Source organism: Bubalus kerabau, chromosome 12 (genome assembly GCF_029407905.1).
Source record: "Bubalus kerabau isolate K-KA32 ecotype Philippines breed swamp buffalo chromosome 12, PCC_UOA_SB_1v2, whole genome shotgun sequence".
Lineage (NCBI taxonomy): Eukaryota > Metazoa > Chordata > Mammalia > Artiodactyla > Bovidae > Bubalus > Bubalus kerabau.
In genome coordinates, this window is record NC_073635.1 from 16,367,664 (window position 1) to 16,394,593 (window position 26,930).

The 26,930-nt window shown below is 41.3% G+C and overlaps 1 protein-coding gene across 3 annotated transcripts in view; it reads left to right on the forward strand.

Annotated features, from left to right (window-relative positions):
* The window catches only part of COG3 (component of oligomeric golgi complex 3), a 61,362-nt gene extending 37,971 nt beyond the window's left edge, over positions 1-23,391 (forward strand). For 2 of the 3 annotated variants that reach the window (XM_055542037.1, XM_055542039.1), the window contains exons 17-23: positions 2,317-2,437; positions 4,893-4,981; positions 5,088-5,222; positions 11,192-11,267; positions 15,984-16,111; positions 17,060-17,158; positions 21,426-23,391. In XM_055542037.1, coding sequence (XP_055398012.1) covers positions 2,317-2,437; positions 4,893-4,981; positions 5,088-5,222; positions 11,192-11,267; positions 15,984-16,111; positions 17,060-17,158; positions 21,426-21,455 — 678 coding nt within the window. In that variant the 3' untranslated portion in view covers positions 21,456-23,391. Of the gene's footprint in view, positions 1-2,316; positions 2,438-4,892; positions 4,982-5,087; positions 5,223-11,191; positions 11,268-15,705; positions 15,921-15,983; positions 16,112-17,059; positions 17,159-21,425 lie in introns of those variants that run through there. The other variant, XM_055542038.1, reaches the window with a different exon arrangement.
* Positions 23,392-26,930: the final 3,539 nt, after the last annotated feature.

The following is a 26,930-nucleotide window of genomic DNA, read 5'->3' on the forward strand; positions in this document are numbered from 1 at the left end:
TAAAACATATTTCCCAGCCTGAGCTTTCATGTTCTTTTGTTATAGAGGGGATTAGGAACCACGTCTAACACTAGACACATGTTTAAGTAAATTGTGGTATATTCCATACAGTGGAATATACAGATGTTAAATTCCAGAAAAGGGAATGATAAAATTTAACATAAATATGTTAAGGTAAAAACAAGGCGCAGGATACGAAGCAGATGATAACTATGTAATTAATACATTCATTGAAGAAAGTAGTGATGAAAGGTTGGGGTGACTGCAGATGACTCTTGTTTCTTCTCACACTTGTCTGTATTTTCCACAGTTTATACAGTGAGCATGTATTTCTTAGATTATCAGAGGGAAAACAATGACATAATTTAAAAAATTCATGTGCTTATATCCTCTTGTACCTCTGTCCTCATTTTAAAGGGACGAATGAAAGCCCTTTTTTTTCATTATTTGGCCTTTTCCCCACACAACCTGTAAGGCCATCCTCACATAAGGCCATTGTCTAACTCTGTTTCCTTCATATTTTAAGGTGCTTAAATATATATGAGGAGACCTTCAATTTAGTAAGAATTAGCCAATTTATTTTCACAACTAAGTTAGTGTGCTTTTCATCTTTCAACTTTTGGAAAAGTGATCAATGAAAATGGCTTAATGTGTTGAGACTTTCTTAAGGAAAGAAATTTTCTTCCATACTAAAATTGAGCACCTAGTGTATCAGTACACTAACATGATACTATTTGCTGAATCACAGTAGCTTCAGCAAAGTAAATCCGATCTATATGGTACTATTTTCTCCTTTGGAGCTGTTAGTTCTTTTGAAGACAGAGCAATTATTCAAAGCGGATAGCATTTCCTACTTACCCGGTGCTCTGTGTCCCAGAGTGCAAAGTGAGTTTCCAGCAGATAAATCATACACGTTGATTTGTGTCTATTCAGGAGGGTGGGAAGGAGAGAGAGAACAGAGAGCAGTCACTTTAATAACCTCTTTAAAGCTTATACAGTGCACCTTGTTTTACTGTGCTTTGCTTTATTGTGCTTCACAGATAACTGGGGTTTTGTTTCTGTGTTTTTTTACAAACTGAAGATTTGTGGCAGCCCTGCATCAAACACGTCTGTTGGCACAATGTTCCCAACAGCATTTGCTCACTTAGTGTGTTTGTATCACATTTTGGCAGTTCAGTGTTTCAAACTTTTTCATTATTATGTTTGTTGTGGTGATTGGTGATCAGGGATCTTTCTTATTTCTGACTTGCTGTAGGCTCAAATGATGGTTATTTAAAAATACTTGATTGCTAAAGATGGTTAATATTTTTAGCAATAAGTATTTTAAAATTAAGGTATATACTTTGTTTCTTTAAACATAATCCTGTTGGCCACGTAATAGTATGGTGTAAATGTAACCAAAAAATTTGTGTGACTCGCTTTGTTGCGATAATCACTTTATTGCAGTGGTCTGGAACCAAACCCGGTGTGTCTCCAAGATGTGCCTGTATTAGTTACTGAAAGACATTATTCTTTTCCTAATGCAGAATAAGTTCATTGAAAATATTTTCAAAGTAAGTCTGTCTTGGATAGCAGCAAGAAGGAGCAAACATAGCCTTGCTCTTCTTAATATACAGACTCTTCTGAAATGAGAGCTATGGTGATTCACTATTTGGGGAACTGGGTCAGAGCTTTGAGAACTGAGCTTGAATCACAAAACTCTTGAGGATGTGTCCTGAGAGGGTAAAAGGAAATGCGGGAGTGTCTGCACTTCCTGTGTGGGGTGTAGGTAGTCCGTTCTCCATTGCTGGAAGGGTAATCCAAAATGACCACCCCAAATCTTTTTATATTTGGAGGCTCCTTTTGTACTTTTATATAAATACCAATATTTCTGATATTCTGAATATTGAAACCACTTTGACCAAACAGTGAAAGCTATGTTACTGAGAGAAACTAGGAAGCTGTGAGAGATGGAACTCTGCTTCCTGTGCTGTGCTGATCTTGGGCCATATCGTCTCTTCTCTTTCTGCACCAGGTTAGAATAGACTTGACTTCTGTTTCTAACTGTGTTGTTACGACCTTTTGTCTGGTTTACTTCCTTGGGTTTGCTAAGTAGAGTAGATGATAGTAAAAGTTTGAAGTAAGATTTTTCCAGATAGTTTCAACCTGAAAATATGGTTGAGTTCATCGCACAACAGAGGAGTATTGGTACCATGTAGTTATGCTAAAGGCAAGTGACCTAGATGGATTAATGTCGAATTAGTAGCAAATGTGTTATATGTATTTCTATTTTTACTTAATCTGTGATAATATCCATTTTTCTGTCTTACAATTTAGACTCAGATTGATGGACAACTTTTCTTAATAAAGCACCTTTTGATTCTTCGTGAACAAATCGCTCCATTTCACACTGAATTCACCATTAAGGAAATTTCCCTGGACCTCAAGAAAACTAGAGGTACTTCATTGCCCTGGCTGGCACAGTTGGGTGTGTTTGACCTGTCCAAGTGTGGCAGCACAGGTTTATAGGTTTATTTTATGTTCATCTGCAATTTTTTATTTTGCATGCTGTGCTTGCTGAGCATGTTGCTTATTCATACTAAGCTAAGCTGACAACATCCTAGTTATATCTAACTTGCTGTGTTTTCTTTATGGAGAGAACTATATTTGAGCATTGCAACTTGCAGTGGAGCATGACTTCTCTTAGACTCTGCCACATATTACCATAACCAGTTAAAAAATGAAAGATCATTGTAATAACTACTTAAGAGTGTCAGCTAACTGGAATTATTTTAGACATTGGGTTTGTCAATTCACAGAAACTCAGGAAGCCACCTGGGTAGAATCAGAAGAGTGAGTCAGGTTCTGTTCATGGTCCATCATTTCCTGGTTCTTGTGATTTTAAATGTGTGTTTTAGCTTCCGTACCCTGCGTAAAATGAGCAGAATTAACCCATCATGATGCTTTCACCAGATTATCAAGATCATTAAGAGTGAAAGTGAATGAAAATATATATTAAAGTGTTTTTGTAAGCTTAAGGTGCTTAAATAAACTTGTTGTATTATTAAATCAGCTGGTTAAGTAATCGCATCGATAGAATCTTGAATTGGTAATAGACATTGAATCATCTTGAGATAGGTGCTTCATCCATACTAATGATTTGTTTCTGACTGAATTAGCAAGTGATGATTTCTAAAAGATTACAGTAGTTATTTTTTAAGATGCTGATCTTGAACAGTTAAAGGATATACCATCAATTTCCATCTCCCTTACTTACAAATTTATCTAAACTTTATCTTTTCTTAACCATTTCCAAGAGAATTAAGCTCTAATGCCTTAAGCCATCCATTTATGAAATGAATGGATTTCTCCCTTGTGCATTGGGAGAATTGAGAAAATTCATAGCCATTAAGATTACTTTTTGTATTCCATGGTTTAGAGGGTCTCCAAATATAGGATTTCCAAGAGGAACAAGTTACTTTCCTAATGACTGCTTATAAAATAGTGGACTTGCTGTAACATCACTTGGAATCAAAGTGAGTCATATTAAAACAGCTTATTCTTTTTCTTTTCCTAATGCACTTTCCTTTTCACTGTAGAGAATACCTTTTGGTTCTGGTGGAATCTGGATAGTAAGCCTGTATGTTATTCAACTGCTTTGTAAATTTTTTTTTTTCATAATAGCAGCCAGATTTCCTGACTTTTGCCTTTATAGAATGCATCATTTTTAAATTTTTTAATTTTAATTTCTTCTCATCAGAGGCTTCCATTACCCAAACATTCTGGTTGATTTCCTCCTTTCCTTTCAGTGTGACATGTGGGAATAGCACCCTAACCTTGAGGAATGCCAGGCACTGATTGTCCTTATTTTATTCTAAGGATGAGGTGAAGCAGGACTGATCTATTTTCTTTCATATTTTTTCTAATTCATAACCTGTTGCTACTTCGTTCTACTATAGATCCACTGAGGTGTGAGAAAATAAAGTGTTAATTTTGGCAAATTTTGGTTTAAAATATGTTTTACCTACAACATAATGAAGGTTCTGTAATCCTGCTGTATGATCACCTACAGTTTTTCAGGTTTCCTGTAGAAAGGACAGCAGAAATGAAGAGTCATTTACTAAAGAATACTGAATTCAGAATACTGAATCTGATAGGGGATTTGTTTTCAGTTAAATCAGTTCACAGTCGAGGCAGGGAGTACAGTGTGGTGTGTGTATGTACTTTTAAATCCAGGCTAGAAGCACTTCATGCTGTGCTTTCTCCAGCCTGGCAAGGCAAAGCAAAGTAATGGGCTTTTCTGACTATCACTTAATACTTGCTGTCTGTACTTTTAAGCCTCTTAACCTCTCACTACTAACGTTATATCTTATTGCATTTGAACATCAATGAGACCTGTTAGTACTTTGCACAGATTCTAGTTAGTCTGGAGGTTAAGGGGTAAATATGTCCTTTTGGTGTTTTTTTTCCTTTTTTTCTGGCTGACATATTAATTTATTCTCTCTGCTTTGAATGAATAAATTTCTGTGCCAGCCAGATCTTAAACAAAAGAAGCTGGGTAAGTATATGAATCTTTTTTTTTTTTTTTTTTCCAAAGAAAATCTGATTTAGCATCATTAAAGCTGTGAAATTGTAAGGTGTTAATTACCATTTATCCTTTTTTCTTTCTTCCTAAAAATAAACAATTGCGGTTAATAGCCATTTTGCAATTCTGAGTTCTAGAAAATAATTATGCGTGAGTACTGTAGCTATCATGGGCACTGACCTCACCCACTCATGGAGGTGACTTGGAAATGAAAGCGCTTTTGCTCTGTGGTGATAGAGAACAAGTGTATGTTTACACACTAAAATAGTTACGTGACTTCTCTGTTGAAGCTGTACATGTTCACTGGATGAGTAATTTTGTTCCACAGATGCAGCATTTAAAATCCTGAATCCTATGACTGTTCCAAGATTTTTTAGGCTGAATAGCAACAATGCCTTGATAGAGTTCTTGTTGGAGGTGAGGAGTCTGTTTTCTTGGTGGTGGGAGAGAAACGACATTCTTTGCATGTCTGGTAATTTCTAGGCACATAAAAACAGGAGGAAATTGTCATCTTCTTTTTAAGGGTACTCCTGAGATAAGAGAACATTACCTCGACTCTAAAAAAGACGTAGACCGCCACCTGAAATCAGCCTGTGAGCAGTTTATTCAGCAGCAGACCAGGCTGTTCATAGAGCCGCTGGAGGAGTTCCTGACAAAGGTACAGACCTTGCTGCATGTTTGGGAAAGTAACTTTGAATTCTTCCCTAGATTGCAATTTGAATTGCCTTCTTGTGAAATCCTTGACAGAAGGAAATAGTAAACCAAGGTCTTAACAATCCTAAGAAATCACCGTGTTTCCTCTTATGGAAGCTTTTTGGTTTGGACTTTTAGGTAGGCATGCAGAATTCTTCAGTTTTAAAAGGAGGTGTGAGTATTGGAAATCTAGTTACAGCAGGCTCTGGTTAGCTCTGTTCTCCACAGTGTAGATGTCTGCATGTGCTCTGGGACTCTCGCTTAGATTAGGACCTTCATGGCAGTAGTCCCAGACCTATGTATGAGGGTTTCCCATTACCTAAATGAGTTTTTTTCCTCTTGTTTTACATGCTGTTCCTACGTTTCATTTTGTATGGATAATTGAGAATTGAAGATTCTATATCATTGCATTGTTAATCACCAGATATATAGATTTACAATAATCTGTCTATCTCTCTGTCTCCCAGCTAAAATCCATAAACTGGCAAATGCCAGCAAAGAAAAAAATCAGATCATGGCAGTTTTGACTTTCTTTTTTCAATAATTGTTTGTAAAGATGTTTAAAAAGTCTTGAAATTAATTTATTAATCTCTACTATCTGTCCAGACTTGAATTTGCGGACATTAAAAAAAAAAAAAAAATGACAGCCTTTTCTCTCAAATTTGCTTACCTAAGTCTTAAATGGGGAGACAGGGTGTATCTAGGAAATGACAGGAGGCAGCTCAGGAGATTGTTCATTGGTAACGTGTTGCTGGGTCCTGTGATAAAGACAGAAGATACTAGTTTTTAAAAATAAGAAATGATACCAAAAAAAAAAAAAAAAGGCAAATATAGAAATGGTAAACTATTTTTTTATGATTGGGGTATATTACTTGTTTGGTGGATTTTAGCCTGTTCAAGAATTTGGAATGTGTGCTTTTTTTTTCTCACTACATAAATTTAAAAGGAGTATGGTGTAAATGTTTTCTACCAGCTTTTGATTTTTAAAAAATGGTGCTAGTATTGATATTTTGTAAGTTACAAATAAGTCATCATAGTTTTTACTAAAACTGCCCTCATGGACAACTAGTTTGTAGATTGTAGTATGTGTTTTGGGAGAGCATCCACATTAATACTGGTGGGAAATGCTAGAGATGAATATTTTACAGTAACAGAGCAACAGAACGAATCTTCTGATGTAAGCAAGTTGGTTATAATGAAATCTTGGCTTAAAGGGTTTTTTCCTAGAAAAACAGAGTTTTCCTAGAAGTCAAAAGAATGAATATTTACTGATGGCAGTTGTCCAAGTTGACCTGAATATAAGTTTGGTATATTTAATATGTGCTAAGTCGCTTCAATTGTGTCCAACTCTCTGCGACCCTATGGACTGTAGTCTGCCAGGCTCCTCTGTCCATGGGATTCTCCAGGCAAGAATACTGGGGTGGGTTGCCATGCCCTCCTCCAGGGGATCTTCCTGACCCAGGGATCGAACCCACGGCTGTTACATCTCCTACTTTGATAGGCTGGTTCTTTACCATTAGTGCCACCTGGGAATCTGGTTTAACTTTGTGCATTTTGAAAGATTCTGGACACTGAACATTCTTTAAAATTGAGACATTTAGGTAGAAAATATGTATCCAAGTCTGAATTATAGCATAGCTCTGCCTGGACATGCCACACACTGCAGCAGGGACCCCGTGCAGCTGGTCATGCAGCTCTGTTTATACTCCTCTCACTGTGGGGCGGGGGAGGCAGAGGTCTCCCTCACTCCCGCCACCAGCTCAGTCTGTGTTGCCCTTCCTTGGTTCATTCGCAGTTGTCTCGATTTTCCTTTTACAACCCTGGTCCCTCACTGCTCTTCACTGTTTAGTGAGGCTCTTTAGTAGATACTTCAGCTTAGAGGACCCAGCATCCCTTCTACGTTATCTTATTCCAAATTGGAGAAGACTCTGATGTTGGTAAGATTGAGGACAGGAGGAGAAGGGGTGACAGAGGATGAGATGGTTGGATGGTATCATTGACTCAGTAGACATAAGACTGAGCAAACTCCTGGAGGTGGTGAAGGACTGGGAAGCCTGGCGAGCTGCAGTCTATGGGGTTGCAAAGCATCTATGGGGTCGCAGAGAGTCAGACGTGTTCAGATGTGACTGAACAACTGAAAAACAACAAATTCCAAATTTAGGTTTCTTCCCTTGTCCTCTTGGCATAGAGTGGGTCAAAGGCGAAGATATATAGACACACAGGCAACTCACACGCACTGTGCACACTAGAGTTCATACAGACGCTTGCAATCATTTAAGACATTGTTTCTTAGAATTTGTGGACCAAACATTTTTCATGTTTCACCAAGTCAGCATTACTAGTACTCTGAATAGCAGAGACAGAGTAAATGATTTTAAAACTTTAAAAGGATTTTCTTTGAAAGTAATTCTGCAGGTGTAGAATCTTACACTTTACCCTTTTATTATAATTGCCATTGTAAGGCAGGCGGTTCTTGTGCCTTGATAAATGACTGCGAGAAAAACAGTACTCATCCATGTAGAAAGGAAACAGTATTTCACCTTTCATTTGGATGTATGCTTGTAGGTCTCAGTATTTACTATTTCGATGTAAGCCTCATTAGCAAGATGTCCTCAGTTTGTTTCTGAGTTTGGACTGATTTTAAAAATATATATGGATTTGCCATAAAACAAACTGTGAGAGTCTGTAGAAAACATTTTTAGGTTGTCAGAAGATTTTATTTTTTTGGACCTGAAGACTTCAGGTGTGATTCCGATCCCCTTCACCTGTTGTAAATTGGCTTTATTGTATATGTAGCTCTTTGCTTGAACTCTCTTTGTTGAAATGCTTTGTTTTCATTAACTCTCCTTACATCCCCTCTACCTAGAGTAGGTAAATCATCTTCATTTCAGACTGAGAAATTCAACCTTAGCAGTGTGACCCATTACACATGAGATGAACATTTCTATGGCATTTTTAATCTATCTGGTGTAAACATCCTTCCTGATTTTTTTTGGGTCACAATTAATAAAATTTTATTTTATAAAATAATGAAATTTCTTGAGAATGATAAAGTTCTAGAAGAACTTTGCCTTGTTTTCTGCTTCTTGAAAAATAGCCTTTTCTCTCAGCATCATTTGAATGGTCCTAGGGAGTGCAGTGGGCTTCCCTGGAGGTCAGTCAGTACAGAATCTGCCTGCAATGTAGGAGACTGCCTGCAATTCAGAAGACCTGGGTTTGATCCCTGGATTAGAAAGATCCCCTGGAGAAGGAAATGGCAACCCACCTCAGTATTCTTGCCTGGGAAATCCCATGGATAGAGGATTCTAGTGGGCTACAGTCCATGGGGTCACAAAGAGTCAGACATGAGTGAGCAACTGAGCATGCACACAGGGAGTGTAAAACTGTTTCCAAGTGTTGAGGGGTAGAGGTTCATACAAAAACTTTTGGGTCAGATTTTTTCCAAAACTAAAACACTGTCCATACTTTTTCATTGTTCTTGAATTTCATCATATTGAATATTGTTTGAAGCTGACTCCTAAGTAGGGCTTGGGGTAGTCATAAGGGCAGTTGAGAGAGCACAGCATTTCGAGGCGAGGACGCTGAGCTGCCAACCCGCATTCTGTGCCTCCTGACCAAGATGGGCGCATGTGCTCAGCTTCTCCAAGCCTTGTTTCTGATCCCTACAGAAGAGCGCTGTCATATCCCTCCTTCTTACTTAAAGTTGGTACGAGGACCCTGGTGGCTCAGATGATAAAAAATCTGCCTACAATGCTGGATACCTGGGTTTGATCCCTTGTCAGTTTGGGAAGGGAAAGGCTGCCCCCTCCAGTATTCTTGCCTGGAGAATCCCATGGACAGAGGAGCCTGGCAGGCTACAGTCCTTGGGGTTGCAGAGTCAGACACGACTGAGCAACTTTCACTATACTCTATATAGTGATATATATATACATATATCACTATATATATCAGGACCAGAAGATCAAAAATAGCAAAGTACTTTCTAAGTACTTGCAGAAATGTTAGTTTATGTGACAAATATGAAGTGAAGATTTTGCTTTTGCAAAAAAATCTGAATGAAAGTATTTTATAGGAAGTATAATTTCAAGGTTTATAGCTAAGCTAAAAAGTGTTTCCCGTGGTAGGACCAGTTTATGCTAAAAACTCAGACTTTAAGTTAGCAGATTTCATTTCCTCTCAAGCAATTTGCTAAAGTATTGCAAGTTTACTCTTAATGTTCCCTCTTAAGTATTATTAATTTCCTCAGTAACAGTATAAATTAAATTTTTTTCTGACATAATGTTGTAATAGAATTTGACCTATAAGTTTCATTTCTGTTCTTAAGGTGTTATAACCTAATGGGAAACCAAGATGGATATGATGTAAACATGAAGATGTGTACAGCAGTGTCATTATGAGACAGTGGGCCTGTCTTCATCCTGTGGGGTTTTAAAAAAGATGCGGCTATTGGGGAAACTGAGGAAAATGCTCCTTGAGGTCTAACTTAAAGACAAGTGTTGGGTTGGCCAAAAAGTTCGTTCAGGTTTTTCTGTAAGATGTTAATGGGAAAACCGAAACGAATTTTATGGCCAACCTAATTAATTATCTAGCTAGTAAATAGAGGTGAAATATACCAGTCTGTATTTGCTTTTAATATAAAAATAGTTCTGTGTAGTATATGTCGTTATGAAATTGGTTAAATTCTGGAACAGGCAGTGCACCAACAGGCAGGCATTACTATTGAAGTGTAAAAGTTGGATACAGAAGAATGTTCAGTCAGGACTTAGATTTAAGTGGAAAAAAACAGTTTTCAGAGCACTGTGTTCCTGCTTTTGTAAATGTAGACACATTAGTATGTTTCTATTTACGTTGGGAAATATTGGGGATAATATACACTAAACATGAGCATGTTTTTCTTTTAGCATTGTCTGATCCCTAGACAGTGACTCACTTTTAAAAGCAGCGTTTCACAGTAAACATAAAGCCATGTAGAGGAATTGAGTGACAGTGGAAAGGGGCGATTTTATACACATGACAGCATGAGCCAAGGACCTAGAAGTAGTTTCAGGAATGTGAACTTGGTAGAAACAGAGGGCTCAAGAGGCCTGGGTTAACGTTATATCCTGTCTGTGCTCATGCTCTGCCTGCATATTTATGTGGCCTTCTTTATGAGAAATCGAAAGAGTTGGTGTTGAAGTCTTTCTAATGAGACTGTCTACTGAGGCCAGGGTCATGGCCTGGACCTTTGGCACTTAGCAGTCCATTTCTAAAAAGATGTTTTATGAATTTCTGTCTTTCACACTTCCCAGCTCCACCTTAGCCCCACTGTGGTCTGCCATCTTAAGAACATTCTTGTCCAAAATGCATGGTTTTGCTTCTCTGCACTGGTGCTGAGGAATGAGGAGAGAAGTGACTAGAGGGTGGGCATCCACTTCCATCCCTCTCACACTGGTTGGTCAAGGGTGCTTTTTGATGCTATCTGAAAACTCTTTTTTTTTTTTTTTTAATAACATTCTCTCTGCCTATAATGAAGGAAAGGACCCTGTAGGTACATAAAGGGGATTTTGTCCAGCTCCTGTGACATTTTTCTGATAACATAGGAAAATAATTTAAAGTTACCTAATAGTCCACTTAAAGAGAGATCTGTTTTGTGTTGATGTTTCTCTCAGTCTTCATTCTTGTCTTCCTGAAATGTTTCAGGCAGAATGCCTCAGGACATTGGTGTGGTTTTCTTTTTGCAAAACAGTGGTATGCCTTGAAATCACGAAAGAAGTTTTGCTAAAATATTTTATTGGTTGTAAAGGACTATGGGAAATGATTCATTTTCTCTTACAGCTGTACATTTGGTTATTGTTATTTTCATAGGTTTGAATTGTGTCACATCTTTTGAGAGCAGTTCTAGTTTAATTTGTCATCAGTGAAATGAAACTTTTTTCCTTTTGTCTCCTCTACTAGGTTTCAGCATTAAAAACAATGGCCAGTCAGGGAGGACCTAAGTATACGCTGTCTCAGCAGCCTTGGGCACAACCAGGTATCCGCATTTTACTATTTGGGATTTCCCTTTTAGGATGTCGGTTAATTTGCATTTATATAGTCATGCTCTGACAGCTTGGAGTTGGTTTCCTACTCCTGCTGTGGTTTAGGTTAATGCAAGATCCAGTTTGGAGTTGACAGGTCTTAATTGAGCCAACACTACTTGTATTTCAACAAGCATTCCAAGTCAAAGGAAGAATTAAAAAAAATACACACACACATATTAAAATATACACGTGCACACCCAGTTAAAAATAAAATATGGCTTAGATGAGAATGCTTTGAGTGCACTAGTTTTTGTATACCTGCTTTTCACTGTCTTAGAACTCGGATGAAAATATAGTGCTTGATAGTATGAAATTAATGGAGAGTATGCTACTGTTTCCAAGTATTATATGAAGAAATATTGGGCATTATTACATTTTATACAAGTTACATTCTCTTTAACGTTTTAGAGTGTTTGAAAAAACATTGTAAAAGTTGTTTGGGAGTTGTAATGTCATTGATTGGCAGAAATGCTTGAGATGTTTCCTGTCTTAACTCTTTCCTAAATGTAAATTTTTTTGTGCTAGAAGGTTTTTTCCCTTCTTTGGCATTAGATAGTAGACATTGAAAATCAAGACTAGTTTTGTGGGTTATTTTTAGTCCATTTTGTGACAGTTTAAGTTGTCATTCAACCAGAGTAAATCACTTTGTTAGATTATATATTTCTGGCCGTTCCTTGGCTCATGTTGTGATAGAGATCCCTTGAAAGAGAAGAGCACGATGGCGAAGCAATCAGTGTTTTAATTATGGGTAAGCTGTGTGCAAGTTGGTAGGAAGCGATTTGCTTATAGCGAGAAAGCCGAAGGATGATTCCATCTTAGCAGTTGTAAAAGATTGACTGTCTGTAGACACTTAAACTAGAATTAGGTCTTTAACACGATTGGCTTTCCATAGTGAAAGAATGTATGTCTGTCGGGTACTTATTTCTTTTGGGAAAAAGAATTGAGGCCATTCTGAAATTTTCAGTTATTCTTATTAGTGCCTCAGGTTAGTCTGAAGTTGAATTAGAACAGAGAAGAGTGAGAGTAGCTCTGTGTCTCTTAGGAAGATTTGTGAAGCATAGAGAATTATCACTTGTATTTGAACGAAAGGCAGGATTTTATGCCAAAAATTTGTCATGGGAACTTTTATAGGTTTGCATTGATTTGTTTTATTTTGCAAATAAACTTTGTGACACACTTTAGTCCTTTGTTCACTGCGGTAGAGACAGTACTGGGTTTATTATTTTAGACCTTGTGTTGTATATGAGATTGAAGTCTTCGCCATCTTACCAAAGGACAGAGAACATCCTTCGTGTAGTAGTACATTCTGTCAAGAGACAGAAAACCAACCTTTTACAGACAGTACTGGCAATTCTAACTATAGTCAGCCTGGTGGCAACCACTTGTTCTGACCCCTCAGGGTCAGCAGCAGGCTTGTCAATCTGTAACTCAGCACCAGTTCTAGAAGGAATTCTGATTGTCTTTGGATTAACTGGGCTTTTGTCTCAAGGTTTCAGTTACTTGCAGAGCTTATTTAGAAATAGGAGCTGATTTTATTTTGAATGTTAATGTAGATGAAACTCTTGGGTGCAATAAATTTTTCTTAAAATAGGTAGAAACCAACAAATTGGCATAGGCATACTTAGTACAGCTAAGCCTAGGGGCTTGATGTATAATGAATGTGTTTTCTTTCTGCTCTGAAAAGCTTCTCTTTTGCTCCAAGTAGGGGCTGTCCTTTTTCAGGTGGAACCCTGGGTGCTGAGGGTGTGGCGCTCTTCAGCAGCACTACCGTTGTCGTTAGTAACGCAGGGTAGAGGAAAGGAAAAGGAGCCAACAGGAGGACGAGATGAAATCAGGCGTACTGTTTTTGTCATTTAATCACGTTTCTTTCTGTGTGAGGAGATGCTGGCCAGTGTTAGCAGTGATACCTCAGTTTGCCTAGTTGTATCTTCCGCCCCCTTTGGCCACAGGGAGCTATGGAGTTGCTATCTCTTGATCTGTAACAGGAGAAACCCACACTGAAATGTCAAAGATTTTTGAGCCTTTGGGGAGGGAGCACCAAGAACAGTCTAGGAACTTGTCGTGGACCCCTGGAACCCAGGGTTAATGTGGTACATGCAGACTTGATCCCATTCTTGGGGTCAATTCATGATAAACTCATGAGATTGAGCTATAATTAGGATGCCAGTTTGTTATTTCACTCTGGGAGATAAACCTTCTTAAGAATTAGGGTACTTTATTTACTGAGCTCCACATATAACTGTAGTTGTCCAGGCCTCTGAAAACTGACCAGTGACCTCTCAAGTGTGTTAGTGATAAGAGGGCCAGAGCCTACGGAATTCACTGTCTTAAAGGAGTTTTCATCTGTTCATGAAAAACATGCAGTCCTTGGATTGTTGCTTCTTTCTTCTTGTGGGCATAGGCACTTTCTTGCCCTGCTCATCTATGACCCTCCTCAACTGAAAAACCTTTAACGTGGTATGAAAGTGGAAATGTGGAGAAGTATAAAATTAGAAGTAGTTCTGTTCTCCACCTCCAAACTAGTTCTCGCGAAGGTAACCGCTGTTCACAGCTGCTTCCCGAACATGTGTGTTCTAGCACATATGGACTTGAAACATGTTACACAAGTAAGATTATACTACTGTTACTTGAAAAACCTGGTAACCACTTTTTAGGTAACAAGTTTTAGCTCAACACTCACCAGGTTTCCCTTTTGGTAAGTGTTGAGCTAAAAGACACCAAAAAGGCAAAGATCAGGAGAAGGAAGGAGGTATTACTTGCAGCAAGAAAGAGCACCAGGGATCTTACCCCAGAGCAGCATCTCCCCAGACAGCAAAATTGGGGAAGTTTTAAGCCAAGGGTACACGTATTCATGAAGGGGCTTGAGCAGAGGGGCTTCAGCACTGAACTGGGGCGGTGGTCTACAGAATCTAAGCTTTCATTGATTGAAGTCATGAGGGGCAGCATCATCATTCCAGCCTCCACCTGGTGTGGGCCTTACTTCCTGCAGACCTCAAAGACATGTATCAGATTGTTCTCTGTATCCCTTGAGGACAAGGCTAGTGTTTTGTCACTGAACCGTTGTTTTTTGACTGCTTCTCCTTTCTTCCTGCATTCCCTTACTTCCCCTAAGATCATCCATTACTGAGACCTGTTCAGGGACAAGCACTGTGGCTGGGCTTAGATCACAAAATGACTTAGGACAAAATGGCTTCCCTTATGTCAAGAAAACCATGCTTGGTTCTCTTTCTCCGGCGACCTCCTACCCAATCTGCTTACAAAATATCCCCTCCCTGCCCCTTTTTAAAAAAACACTTACTCGGTACCTTAGAGCCCCTTCTATATCAGCGTATCCAGCTCTACCCATTTTAAGTAATGGACACATATATCACTAGAGCACAATTTCTTTAATAATTCTATTAATATTTAAATTACTTTTAGTTTTTCCTTACACTTTTTAATAAACACACATATCTTGGTGGTATTTTGTGAGCATGTCTATAAGGTAAATCTTCAGCAGTACAAACATTAAATATTAAAGAGTATGTGTATTTTCAGTTTTGCTAGACATTACCCAGTATCCCGTCCAAGAAGTTGAACCAATTCATACTGTACTCCCATCAACAGTGGATGAAGGGGAATTCCCTGGTGGTCCAGTAGTTAAAATGGGCTTCCCAGGTGGCTCAGTGGTAAAGAACCCACCTACCAATGCAAGAGACACAGATTTGATCCTGGGTTGGGAAGATCAACCCACTCCAGTGTTCTTGCCTAGAGAATCCCATGGAGAGAGGCACCTGGTGGGCTACATGGGGTCACGGAGAGTTGGACATGACTTAGCAACTAAAGCAGCAGCAGACATCCAGTAGTTAGGTCTCCACGGTCAGTGCCACATGGCATGGCCAAAAATAATAGTGCATGAGGGGGGCTGTTTCCCCACACCTCCGCCAAACGTGCATATGCACAGTCTTAGCGATTGTAACCAATCTGAAATATTTCAGTTGTTTTAATAGGCATTTCCTTAATTATGAGTGAGGTCAACCATCTTTGTAATGATTAATCAGTCTTTTCCTTTCTAGCTTTCTAGGTAATTTTCTCTTTTAAATACTTCATACAGATTACTGCTGTTCTTTTCCATTTGTACTTCTTTTGAGACACTACATCTGGGCTATTAACTATTTCAGTTACCATTTTCTGGAATTCTGTTCCTTTTCTGATAATATAGTATAAGAACATAACAAATGGATTTTTAGTTACCATTAAATACATGTGGGCATTTTCTGAATGATCTCATAAGACAGAGAGCATCTCTTACTGTGAGTCAGTAAGAGTCACAGTGAATAAGTCCATTCATTACGAAGTAATTCTTTCTCTGCAGATGACTTCCAATTTTACCTTACCTCTTGTCTCCAGATTCCAAAGGCACCATACTACCGTCCCTGTGAATGTCCTGAGCCGTGCTGGGGGAATTCTTTTCTGTTTAGCCTTTGCCGTTAGAATTTTATATATCTAAATACTTAATGAATGTTTATGGGCTTGTGATTAAACTGATAAATAAACAAAAGTGAAAAAAAATTCTTTGAAGAAATAGCTGTCTTTTGCTGTTTTTTTCTCCTTTTATTATCTTCTGAATTAAAATGGAAGTACTTCTGTTTTTGTTTGTGATACTAAGGAGGCTAATTTCCTTCCAGCAAAGGTCAGCGACCTTGTGGCAAGTGCCTACAAGGCAATAAAAGCAAAGCTGCCCCTGACATTGAGGAGCATGTCCTTGTACCTATCCAACAAGGACACTGAGTTCATCCTGTTTAAACCAGTCAGGGTAAGTTTCACGATGATCTGTTTGAATGTTGGCTGGTCTTTTCAAGTATGCTTGCCTCGCCTAGCATTTTCCTCTTCCTGTAAACATTTGGAAATGTTGATCTACTATTCTAGTGCAGTCAATTAAAAAAACCACTGGGATTCTTGAAAGACTTAACAAAGCTTGCATCTGTCTGATTCTGCCCACCTGCCCGTCCCAGCCCTCATTTTGTCTTAATTTTTTGAGGTTACCTATGGCACAAAGATAATTTCTGCCAAAAAGTAGAAATTAGTAAATGAGTAAATAAGTAATCAGACCTCTGTGTGAGATGTGGCCCAACACTTGAGAGAACAGTATCTCAGGAACTATGCCCCATTTTACTGGTGAGTGGAGAAGGAAATGGCAACCCACTCCAGTGTTCTTGCCTGGAGAATCCCAGGGATGGGGGAGCCTGGTGGGCTGCCGTCTATGGGGTCGCACAGAGTCGGACACAACTGAAGCGACTTAGTAGCAGTAGCAGCAGCAGTGGAAATAAATGGCTTGCAGCGACCCCCAAGGGATTAAACGCCAGAGGAAATTTAGGTCACTGCTTCCAGCTCTGTGTTGAGCTCACATCTTTACCCAAGGCATTGGTTGATTTTTAAAGTATAATTTATGTGTCTGGGAACGTCATTATCTTTTGTGGAAGAAATTGCTGCTGAAGACTCTTACTATTCTCTGGAGGGGACAAGGCTGGCAAGAGTTTAGTTTTTTCCAGGCAATACTATCTGATAAGTCTTATTAGTTAGGTTGTGCTGGTATGTGACATGTTAAGGACCAGTTACATGTCTTTGGTAATCCCCTGGAAGATACGTCTCCTCCACTTGTTTTGGCAAATAGTAGTATTTAACTTCCTTGGTTCTTCATGTTTAAGGAGGCTGAATCTGTTTTCAGCGACTCGTAATACAATTGCCTTTTCTTCTTTCTAAGAATAATATTCAGCAAGTCTTCCAGAAGTTCCACGTCTTGTTAAAGGAAGAGTTTAGCCCTGAAGATGTTCAAATCATTGCTTGTCCTTCAATGGAACAGGTAGGTAATCTGTGTTACTTTTATAACCTTTTAGTTATCTTACTTGAGTAGATAGGATCTTTTGAGTTACCGTATTTTGTTGTAATTTTTAAAATTGTACATTATTCTGATGAGCATTGCCAAATGTGCTCTCCCATGTTTGGCAGTGGTGTTCAAATTTTCAGTTGCTTCTTTTTTGTTTTTTGGCCACACTTTGTGGCACATGGGGTCTTAGTTCCCCAACCAGGGATCAAACCTGGCCCCTTGCCATGGAAGCATGGAGTCTTAACCACTGGACCGCCAGGGAAGTCCCCTCAGTTGCCTTTTAATGCTTTCTAATAATTGAAAGTTGCTCTGTTTAAGATAAACTCTTTGTGGAAGACTCAAATAGTGGTATTTAGGTTGCTGCGTAGTTTTGTTTGCAGTATGTATGATAAGAGGCCCATGTTTCAAAGATGTTAGAAAGAAGTCCTCTTTTTCTTTTCTTCCTAAATTAAAAAAAACTGAATAGAGAGCTCAGCCTGTGTTTATTGTCATCATTCTGTTCTGTCAGCAAACTTTTATTGAGTAGAAGTAGACTGGTGCCACAGAGGGTATTTTGTTTATGGTTTTAAGAATCATTGAGGAGTTTAGTATATGGTAAGGACTAGAGAGGAGAGCAGTAAGGTTGGTGAGCATCTGATTGGTTTGCGTTGAACCTGCAGGGAGAGAGACTGGAGGCAGTGAGTGTGGTCAGTCTTTGAGGAGTTCTACTGTGCAGAGAGAGAAGAGATTGGGTGGTAACTGGAGGAGAAGTGGGGTCATTTTTAAATTGAGGTATAATTCATATACCATAAAATTCATCTTTTTAATTCATAGTTTTTGGTATATCCACTAAGTCCTGGAACAATCACCGCTGTCTAATTTCAGAGCATCTTCATCCCACCCCAGAGAAACCCCTGTCCTTTAGCAGATTCTTCATTCTCCCCTCTTCTGCTGCTGCTGCTGCTAAGTTGCTTCAGTTGTGTCCAACTCTGTGAGACCCCAAAGACGGCAGCCCACCAGGCTCCCCCATCCCTGGGATTCTCCAGGCAAGAACACTGGAGTGGGTTGCCATTTCCTTCTCCAATGCATGAAAGTGAAAAGTGAAAGTGAAGTCACTCAGCCGTGTCCAACTCTTAGCGACCCCATGGACTGCAGCCCACCAGGCTCCTCCATCCATGGGATTTACCAGGCAAGAGTACTGGAGTGGGGTGCCATTGCCTTCTCCGCTCCCCTCTTCTAATCCACTTTTGTCTCTATGATTCGCCTAGTCTGGATAGTGCATTAAATGGAATCATGCAATTCATGGCCTTTGAAGACTGGCTTCTTTGTCTTAGCATCATGTTTTCAAGGCTTATCTATGCTGGCGCTTGCATCAGAACTTCATTCTTACGGCTGTATGAGTTTCTTATTTTTCAAAGATAAGGTGTCTTTGTAGTTCTAGGGTCGTGTACAATCAAGATACTTTTTTATACGTCATCTGAAGTAATTAGGGAGTGGCTGTAGTGGTTGCTGTGGAACATGGCAGACAAGGAGCAGGAGGAGCTGAGGGAAAGAGAGGGAGAAGGCGGGAGGAACCCGGGCTGTAGGTCCTGGTCGAGTCAGGATTGCGGAGTGGGCAGACGAGAGGGAAGACGAGCTGGAAGGTGGTTGTGGGGTCGCAGTGTGAGCTGTGACAGCAGGGAGCGGCTGCAGTGAGGGGTTACACGGAGCTGGCGGGTGCCCGCGGCCTGAGGAGCTGACGAGGTTGGCGAAAGAGGAGGGCTTTGGAGGAAAGGAGCGCAGAACTGAGAGGCCTCCACCCTGGAAGGTTAGCTGTCAGGGAGTTGAAATCACCAAGAATACTTGCAGGAGTAGTTTTAGAAAAAAATGACAGCGTTCTGAGACCTGCAAAAAGTGCCCGGCCAGGTGACAGCCGAGGAGTGGTTGGTGGAGGAGTGAAGCGTGGCCTGGTCTGAAAACCAGAGCTGGGGAGGGTGGCGGGAGAGGGAAGGAGAATGGTCCGGGAATGACAGTGAGGGGCAGAGGGGACTCTGGTCCCGCCTCCAGGCCCGGTGATCTTGGGCAAGCGGAAGAGAAGCAGCCATCACCCGAGAAGGCTGTGGAGGAGGCCTGTCCTGGTGAGGGGAGGGCGCTGGGCTGCCGGCCAGAGGGCTGGGCTGTGAGGTGGGAATGAGCCCCAGAGGGGTGACTCGGGCCTGGGCTGCCTGTGGTGGGTAAAGGTGTGAGGGGAGGAGGGTCTGGCGAGAACACGCAGAGCTCCTGGGTTCCCACGTAAGTCCTGCCCGTGAGCTGTGTGCTTTAGTGTGTGTGCGTGTGTCTGTAAATTCCAGGTTTTATCATGGTCACCCACACTGTGTGCGACTCAGTTGCTTTGCTCTTCTTCTCTCTTCTGTTGGTGAACCACTGAATTATTCTCACAACAGTGAACCAATGGGTTGCAACCAGTAGTTTGAAAAACACTAAGAGAACCCATCCTCCTCACTGTTCCTTGATCCTCTTTCAGAACCGTTTCATTTTCTAGATAATAATAACAGCTGCTATTAGTGACTGCTGATGACCCTATGTGCAAGACAGCAAAAGAGACACAGATGTAAAGAGCAGACTTTTGGACTCTGGGAGAAGGAAAGGGTGGGAAGATTTGAGAGAAGGGCATTGAAACATACATATTACCATATGTAAAATAGATGACCAGTGCAGGTTCAGTGCATGAAACAGACTCTCAAAGCCGGGGCTCTGGGACCACCCAGAGGGATGGGGTGGGGAGGGAGGTGGGAGGGGGGTTCAGGATGAGGGGACACGTGCACCCATGGGTGATTCATGTCAATGAATGGCAAAACCACCACAATATTGTAATTAGCCTCCAATTAAATTAATTTGTTTTTTAAAAAAGGAAAGGACAGTGATAGTTGCCAGTAGATCTCATAAATGTGCAATGTGCATACTTAATAGTAAATAAAATGCAAAAAAAACCCAAAAAAACAAAACCCAAAAAACGCTTGCGTTTAGAAGGACGCACTGCCAGGCTCAGTCAGCCACAGGTCTCTCCAGGGCCGGGGCGGCAGACCTGCAGAGCTCAGGCTGCTGCGTTCCTGCCGGTGACAGGGGCGACTTCTCTGGTTTCCCCGGGCCGGCTCTGTGTCACGCCCTCCTTTACAGAGGGGGCAGGGGGCTCCTGAATCTGCCAGGCCTGTTCTTGTGCAGTGAAGAATCACTTAAAGAATTCCTAGCATACAACTCTCTGCACAGCACACTCTGCATAGAGAAAGATGAAGTTGGTTATTTACAGGGGTCCCCAACCTTTGGGATCTAATAATGCCTGATGAGCTGAGGTGGAAGTGATGTAATAATAATACAAATAAAGTGCACAATAAATATAATTCAAGTGAATCATCCCCAAACTGTCCCCACCCCCAGTCCATGGAAAAATTATCTTCCACGAAATCAGTCCCTGGTGCCAAGAAGTTTGGGGACCTCTGAGAGCTATTTGCCAACAAAGGTCCATCTAGTCAAGGCTATGGTTTTTCCTGTGGTCATGTATGGATGTGAGAGTTGGACTGTGAAGAAAGCTGAGCACCGAAGAATTGATGCTTTTGAACTGTGGTGTTGGAGAAGACTCTTGAGAGTCCCTTGGACTGCAAGGAGATCCAACCAGTCCATCCTAAAGGAGACCAGCCCTGGGATTTCTTTGGAAGGAATGATGCTAAAGCTGAAACTCCAGTACTTTGGCCACCTCATGTGAAGAGTTGACTCATTGGCAAAGACTCTGATGCTGGGAGGGATTGGGGGCAGGAGGAGCAGGGGACAACAGAGGATGGGATGGCTGGATGGCATCACTGACTTGATGGACGTGAGTCTGAGTGAACTCCGGGAGTTGGTGATGGACAGGGAGGCCTGGCATGCTGCGATTCATGGGGTCGAAAAGAGTTGGACACGACTGAGCGACTGAACTGAACTGAACTGAGAGTTATTTCTGTTTTTTGTCAGTGTTGGTGTCTAGTTTTTTCCTGTCTTCCTCATTGGATTCTGAACGAGTTAAGGGTCCAGGTTTGGCCGTACCTCCTCACAGGACCCCACAATACACGGTGCCCCAGGGGCTGCTTCGGTCAGACCATCACGGGTCCAGGTTCTACTTTACAGCCAGGTTTATTGGTCTCTTAAAAATTTTAAACTTGCCCTGTTGTTCTGGTTGTGAGAACCTGAACACCTTTTCTTGAGTATGGTATTGCACAGCGGAACTAACACAGCCTTTCTCTTTGCTTTTCAGCTGAACCTCCTACTGTCCGTTTCTAAATAACTTGGCCCATTGGGCTGTGCGTATAGATGGCCGGCTGGCAGGAATGGGCTGCCAGGTCTGGAGGCTGCAGGACACCGGGGAATTGGACGAGGGACGTCCCCAGAACCACACGGCCGCCGCTCAGGGCTGATCACAGAACGAAATGGAAGCAAAGTGTGCAATGACTTGTGTTTCCCTTTTAAAAACATCAAAATGCCAAAGATAAGCTATATAGTCTATGAGCGCTGATAACTGCCTCACTTAAGTGGTCGCAAGGAGTGTAAGTTTTTAAGAGGAGAAACTTATGGAGGGCACACAGGGAAATGGTTCTTAAGAAAAATTCAGTGAAAATAGGTTAAAGTAAATACCGCAAAGAGCTTTACGGAAATACAGCTAATTAGGAAACTTCTAAGAGTAAGGTTTGTTAGAGCAAGAAACACTGCAGTCCTTTTAACCACTGAGCATTCCACAGTGACTATTTTTTTTTTTTTTACTTCCAGAAATGTTATTTCTACACTCTATTTATAATGTTTCTCCTCTCGCTTTGAAGTTTAGTTTGGAGTAGATTGGCTGCTTCTGAGACGTCCTGCTTTCCTGGGGATTCAGGGTGTTCTCTTCTTGCGTGTTTGATGTGAGGTAGTTTCAAGATGCAAGGGCCTCGTGTAAGGTCCCAGAACCTGTACTGTGAATGGCTTCGGTACAGAGCATTCAAAGCAGGCCGGGGCTGCAGCCTCCTCGTGGTGGATACGTGCGTATCTTTAATGAGAATCTTCATGGTACAGTGGGCAGTGTTTGTGAAGGGGGGGTACCAATTAGGGCGTCTTCAGGCTGGCACACTGAGGCGGCCAGGAAGCCTGATGAATTAGCAGGTTGCATGCACGATGCTTAGGGTTACCAGCTTTCTGCACATCGCCTTCCATTTCCATAGTTCTTTGAAAAGCGAGCACTTTTTATGTCCGGAACGTTCACAGCGGCTGTGCCGCGGGCGGGCCTTGTGGATCGGCAGCCTGCGACAGCGGAATACAGTTTACTCACAAACTGGTGAAGACCGCCCATGCCTTGAAATGGACTGCCTGATATCAGGGATCATCAGATTAATCACGCACATCTCTTGAGTTTGCCTACAAATACCTGTTTCCTGATTGAATTGGTTTTGCCTCTGATGTTACAGTAAATGTCACCTGCTTTTTGGTTCACAGTGAATTTTTAGTTACTCAGACACTAGTTTAGAGATAGAACGCTAACAAGGGCTCTGGAACGCAGCCAGCAGACCGCACTCTGTGAGACTAGTATTCTTCATCCACTTCAAGTAGACTCCCGCCATGTGCGGGTAGTTTACACACCCTGATGTCTGTCATTTTAAAGGGTCACTTGCTTTTCACCTCAGTGTAACTTGGTGATGGATGTTGCTTGATAGACCTTACTTAGTACTCTGTATATTTTGGGAAGGTAGAAGGTAAAGAGGGGCCATATTCATTCTTTGATAGGAAATGAATGAATTAGGAAGATTCTACTCACTTCTACTTACTATTTTAAATATGTGTTTAATGAAATAAACTGTAAAATACCCAGTTTTGTATATTATATGTACATTTGATTTTTAAATAGCCTTTCCAAAGAAATGAGGGCATGATTATTGTACAGTACTATGGCTGATTTCATTTGATGTACAGAGCAGAGGATGTTCTTAAGGATAAAAATATTCGATGGCACTCATTCTTGTGCTTTGAATCTTTTATTTCTGAAACACTCAAAGACCTTACTGAGTAGGTAATAGTGATCCAACCTGTTTGCTAAATGACTGTTTGTTTAAATCTGTACAGTTTAAAGTGTTCACTTATACAAAGAGTGTACATACTTTCAAATAATTAATTTAAAATGCTTTATATTATTTGGCTAGAAATTGCTGTTTTTAATAAATGTGAATTTTTTCAGAAATAAAGATTTTTGCTTCCTACTTTGTCCTCATGAGTCTCTGTGTGGATCATTTTAAAAGAATTTTTTTAACTAGGATTTTTATTGTTGATTCACACGCGGTTGTGAGAAGTCATATAGACCGAGCCTGTGTACCTGGTCTGGATTTCTCCCAGTGGTCCCTCTTGCAGAACGGTAACACGTATCACAAGCCGAGTATTGACGGTGGTACTCTCCACCAGTGTAAATCCCATTTCCCCCATTTTACTGGTATTGCGTGGGTTCTTTTGGCAAGATGATTATTGTGGAAAGACATTTTTGAAACATTTAATGCCTCATTAGTTGAAAGATAATTTTTCTTCATTTGCAAAACTGCCAGTTTCCAGAGTACCGTCAGCACATATAGTTGTGTTGAACTTTAGCATTATTGAAGTCACAAGAAAAACAAGTCTTGTATTTTTACAACCCCGTATCTAAATTCTTCTCTGCTGTTAAGAAGGAACAAAGAGTAGTCAGCCTTAGTTTTTAAAAAGAGGCCATTTGTCAGAGGAGCCTGCGGGTATTGGTGGAGGGAAGGCTGCTTCTCAGAAAGCAGGAGCTTCATTGCTTCCTCTCGGGAGCACTTTTTTCTGGTGGTGGTTCTTCCACCAGCTTGTCTGTCTGCTGCCCCTCAGCCCCCTGGAAAGGAGGCAGCTGCTGGACACGTGGTAAAGGGGCATCCGCTACATAGGCATCCAATAAATACATATTTGGGATTTTAAAAACCATTCCTAGTTAAAATATGTTCACTATTAGACATTTCTACAGTGTTTGAATTTTAACATAAAATGTGAAAGTTTGGTAAATGAAACTTGAAAGGTAAACTGCTGTAAATGTTTGCATATTGCTTCCAGATTTTTTCTATGTATATTCTAAATATTTTTTCTTACAATATTGAGCTCTTTTATACTTTTTTAATCAGGTGAGTTTTACTTTTTTATTTTGGTTGTGCTGTGTGGCTTGCAGAATCTTAGTTCCCTGAACAAGGATTGAACCTGGGCCCTGGCAGTGAAAGCACCTAACAGCTGAACCACCAGGGAATTCCAGTCAGGTAAGGTTTAATTATCAGTTATTAGTGGTGTTTGTTAATGTTCATTCACTGAGTCGGGTCCAACTCTTTGCGACCCCAGGAACTGCTGCACGCCAGGCTTCTCTGTTCACCATCTCCCGGAGCTTGCTCAAACTCATGTCCATTGAGTCACTGATGCCATCCAATCATCTCATCCTCTGTCGTCCCTTCGCCTCCTGCCCTCAGTGTTTACAGATAGGCATAGTCTCATCTCAGTGTTTACAGATAAGATCCCTGGGTTGGGAAGATCCCCTGGAGAAGGGAAAGGCTACCCACTCCAGTATTCTGGCCTGGAGAATTCCATAGACTCTATAGTCCATGGGGTCAGGTCACAAAGAGTCAGACATGACTGGGCGACTTTCACGTTCATTTGCTGAACTATTTGAAAGCAAGTTGCAGGCATCATGACATTTTACCCCTAAATACTTAAGCATCCATCTCCAAACAGTTGGCACAGTCTCCTACATAACCCTAATACCAATATCACACTTTTAAAAAATCAGTAGTGTCTCCTATGTAGTCCATATTTCACTTTTCTCAGTTGTTACCCAAAATGTTTCATAGCTTTTTCTTACCCAAGTGCTTACATGTTACTTGGTTGTTACATCTCTTTAGTCTCTTTTAATGTAGAAATTCTTAAGGTTTCTGTTTGCTTGTTTTCATGGCATTGGCATTGACTTTTTTTTTTTAATAAATCTATCTCAAGAGTTGGACACGACTTAGTGACTAAACCACCACCAGGTTAGTTATAGAATGGACCAGAGTTGATGTCCCTGCGCCTCCTCATTGCTTAATTCAGAATACCCAACCGTTGCAGAATACATTGTTCTCAAGTATGTGGGACATTTGCCAAGAAAGACATGTGCTGGGACATAAAACAACAAAACAGAAAACCCAAACACGATCTACAACAGTAGTTCTCAGTAAGATGACCCCTGCCCCTGCCACCAAGAACACATTGGGCAACATCGAAAGACGTTTTTGGTTGTCATGACTGGTGTGTATGTGTGCATAGGGGTAGAGGTTTAATTGGTTTCTATTAATAGCTGGAGAAGCAACTGCTGCGTCACTTCAGTGGTGTCCGACTCTGTGCAACCCCATAGACGGCAGCCCCTGTCCCTGGGATTCTCCAGGCAAGAACACTGGAGTGGGTTGCCATTTCCTTCTCCAATGCATGAAAGTGAAAAGTGAAAGTGAAGTCGCTCAGTTGTGTCCGACTCTAGCGACCCCATGGACTGCAGCCTACCAGGCTCCTCCGTCCATGGGATTTTCTAGGCAAAAGTACTGGAGTGGGGTGCTATTGAATGGCCAAATATTTTATAATGCATAGGCCAGCCTCCTACAACACACCGTTATCCAATGTGGAGAGCGGTGGAGTTGCAGAACCCTGGGATATACACAGCAGCCCCCAATCTCCAGCACTTGCTGTTCCCTCACCTGTTTTCATACCAACAAATGGTGTCTTTTGCTAGTTTATTGTCTGTCTTCCGCACTGCAGGTTGTAAGCTGCTCTGTTGTGTTGACGGCTTTGTACCTGGTGCCTAGAATAGATCCTGCAGTAGATGCTCAGTAAGTACCAGTTGAAAGAATCCCCGTGGACCCAAGTCACATAGCCTTCCCTTCCCCGTCCCATTCCTACCAAGTCCTGCCTGTCCTCTACCCCTCCTTCCCCTCTCCTTTATTCCCTCCCCTCCTCTATTTACCATGCCATTGCCCTGAGTCAAGACCCTCATTTTCAATATTCCTTGCTGGGAATATTGAGGTATTTTTACTACCAGAACCTAGGCTTACTAACGCTCTCCTTTCCCTTTGCGTACAACTCCTGACAGCACACAGGCTGTTCAGACCCCTGCGCATCTATGTGTCCAGCCCCATCTCTTTACTGCTCATGCTCTGTATCCATCAGGGTCCTGGAGTGTAAGCATCAGAAGGCATCATGTCTGACTGGAGCAGGAGAGGGCTCTATTGGAAATGCGGGTGTGGGGGACAGACCAGAAGCCGGAGGACCAGAGGAATGAGAAGAGGAAGCTTTAGAGGTGCAGAGGTTTTGTTGTTTCCAAAGCAGGAAGTGTTGGTGCACTGCCTTGGCAGTGTCCTGGCCTTGGCGTGACTGCAGCTGCTTCCGTCTTGGCCAAGCTGACTCTGTGTGTGTGTGTGTGTGTGTGTGTGTGTGTGTCTGTGTGTGTGTGTGTGATTCTCCGTGCTTCATTAATCCTGGAGCGGGAGAAGGAAGATCCTGTGTGTCAGTATCCATGGAGTGCCTCTCACCTCCAAATTCACCCCCTTTTGGCCCTGCTTTGCGATTCTGGAGCCGGGCCCAGAGAACATTTCTCCACCGCCAGCTGGTGCAAAGTGAGGCTCTGTAGCGTGCTGATGCTGTGCCGCCAGGCACAGGGGAAGGGGGTCTCTTTCCTTCCACACTGTCCTGGCAGTGGTGTGGGGCGGGGGTGGGGGGAGGTCAGGGGGCACTTGCT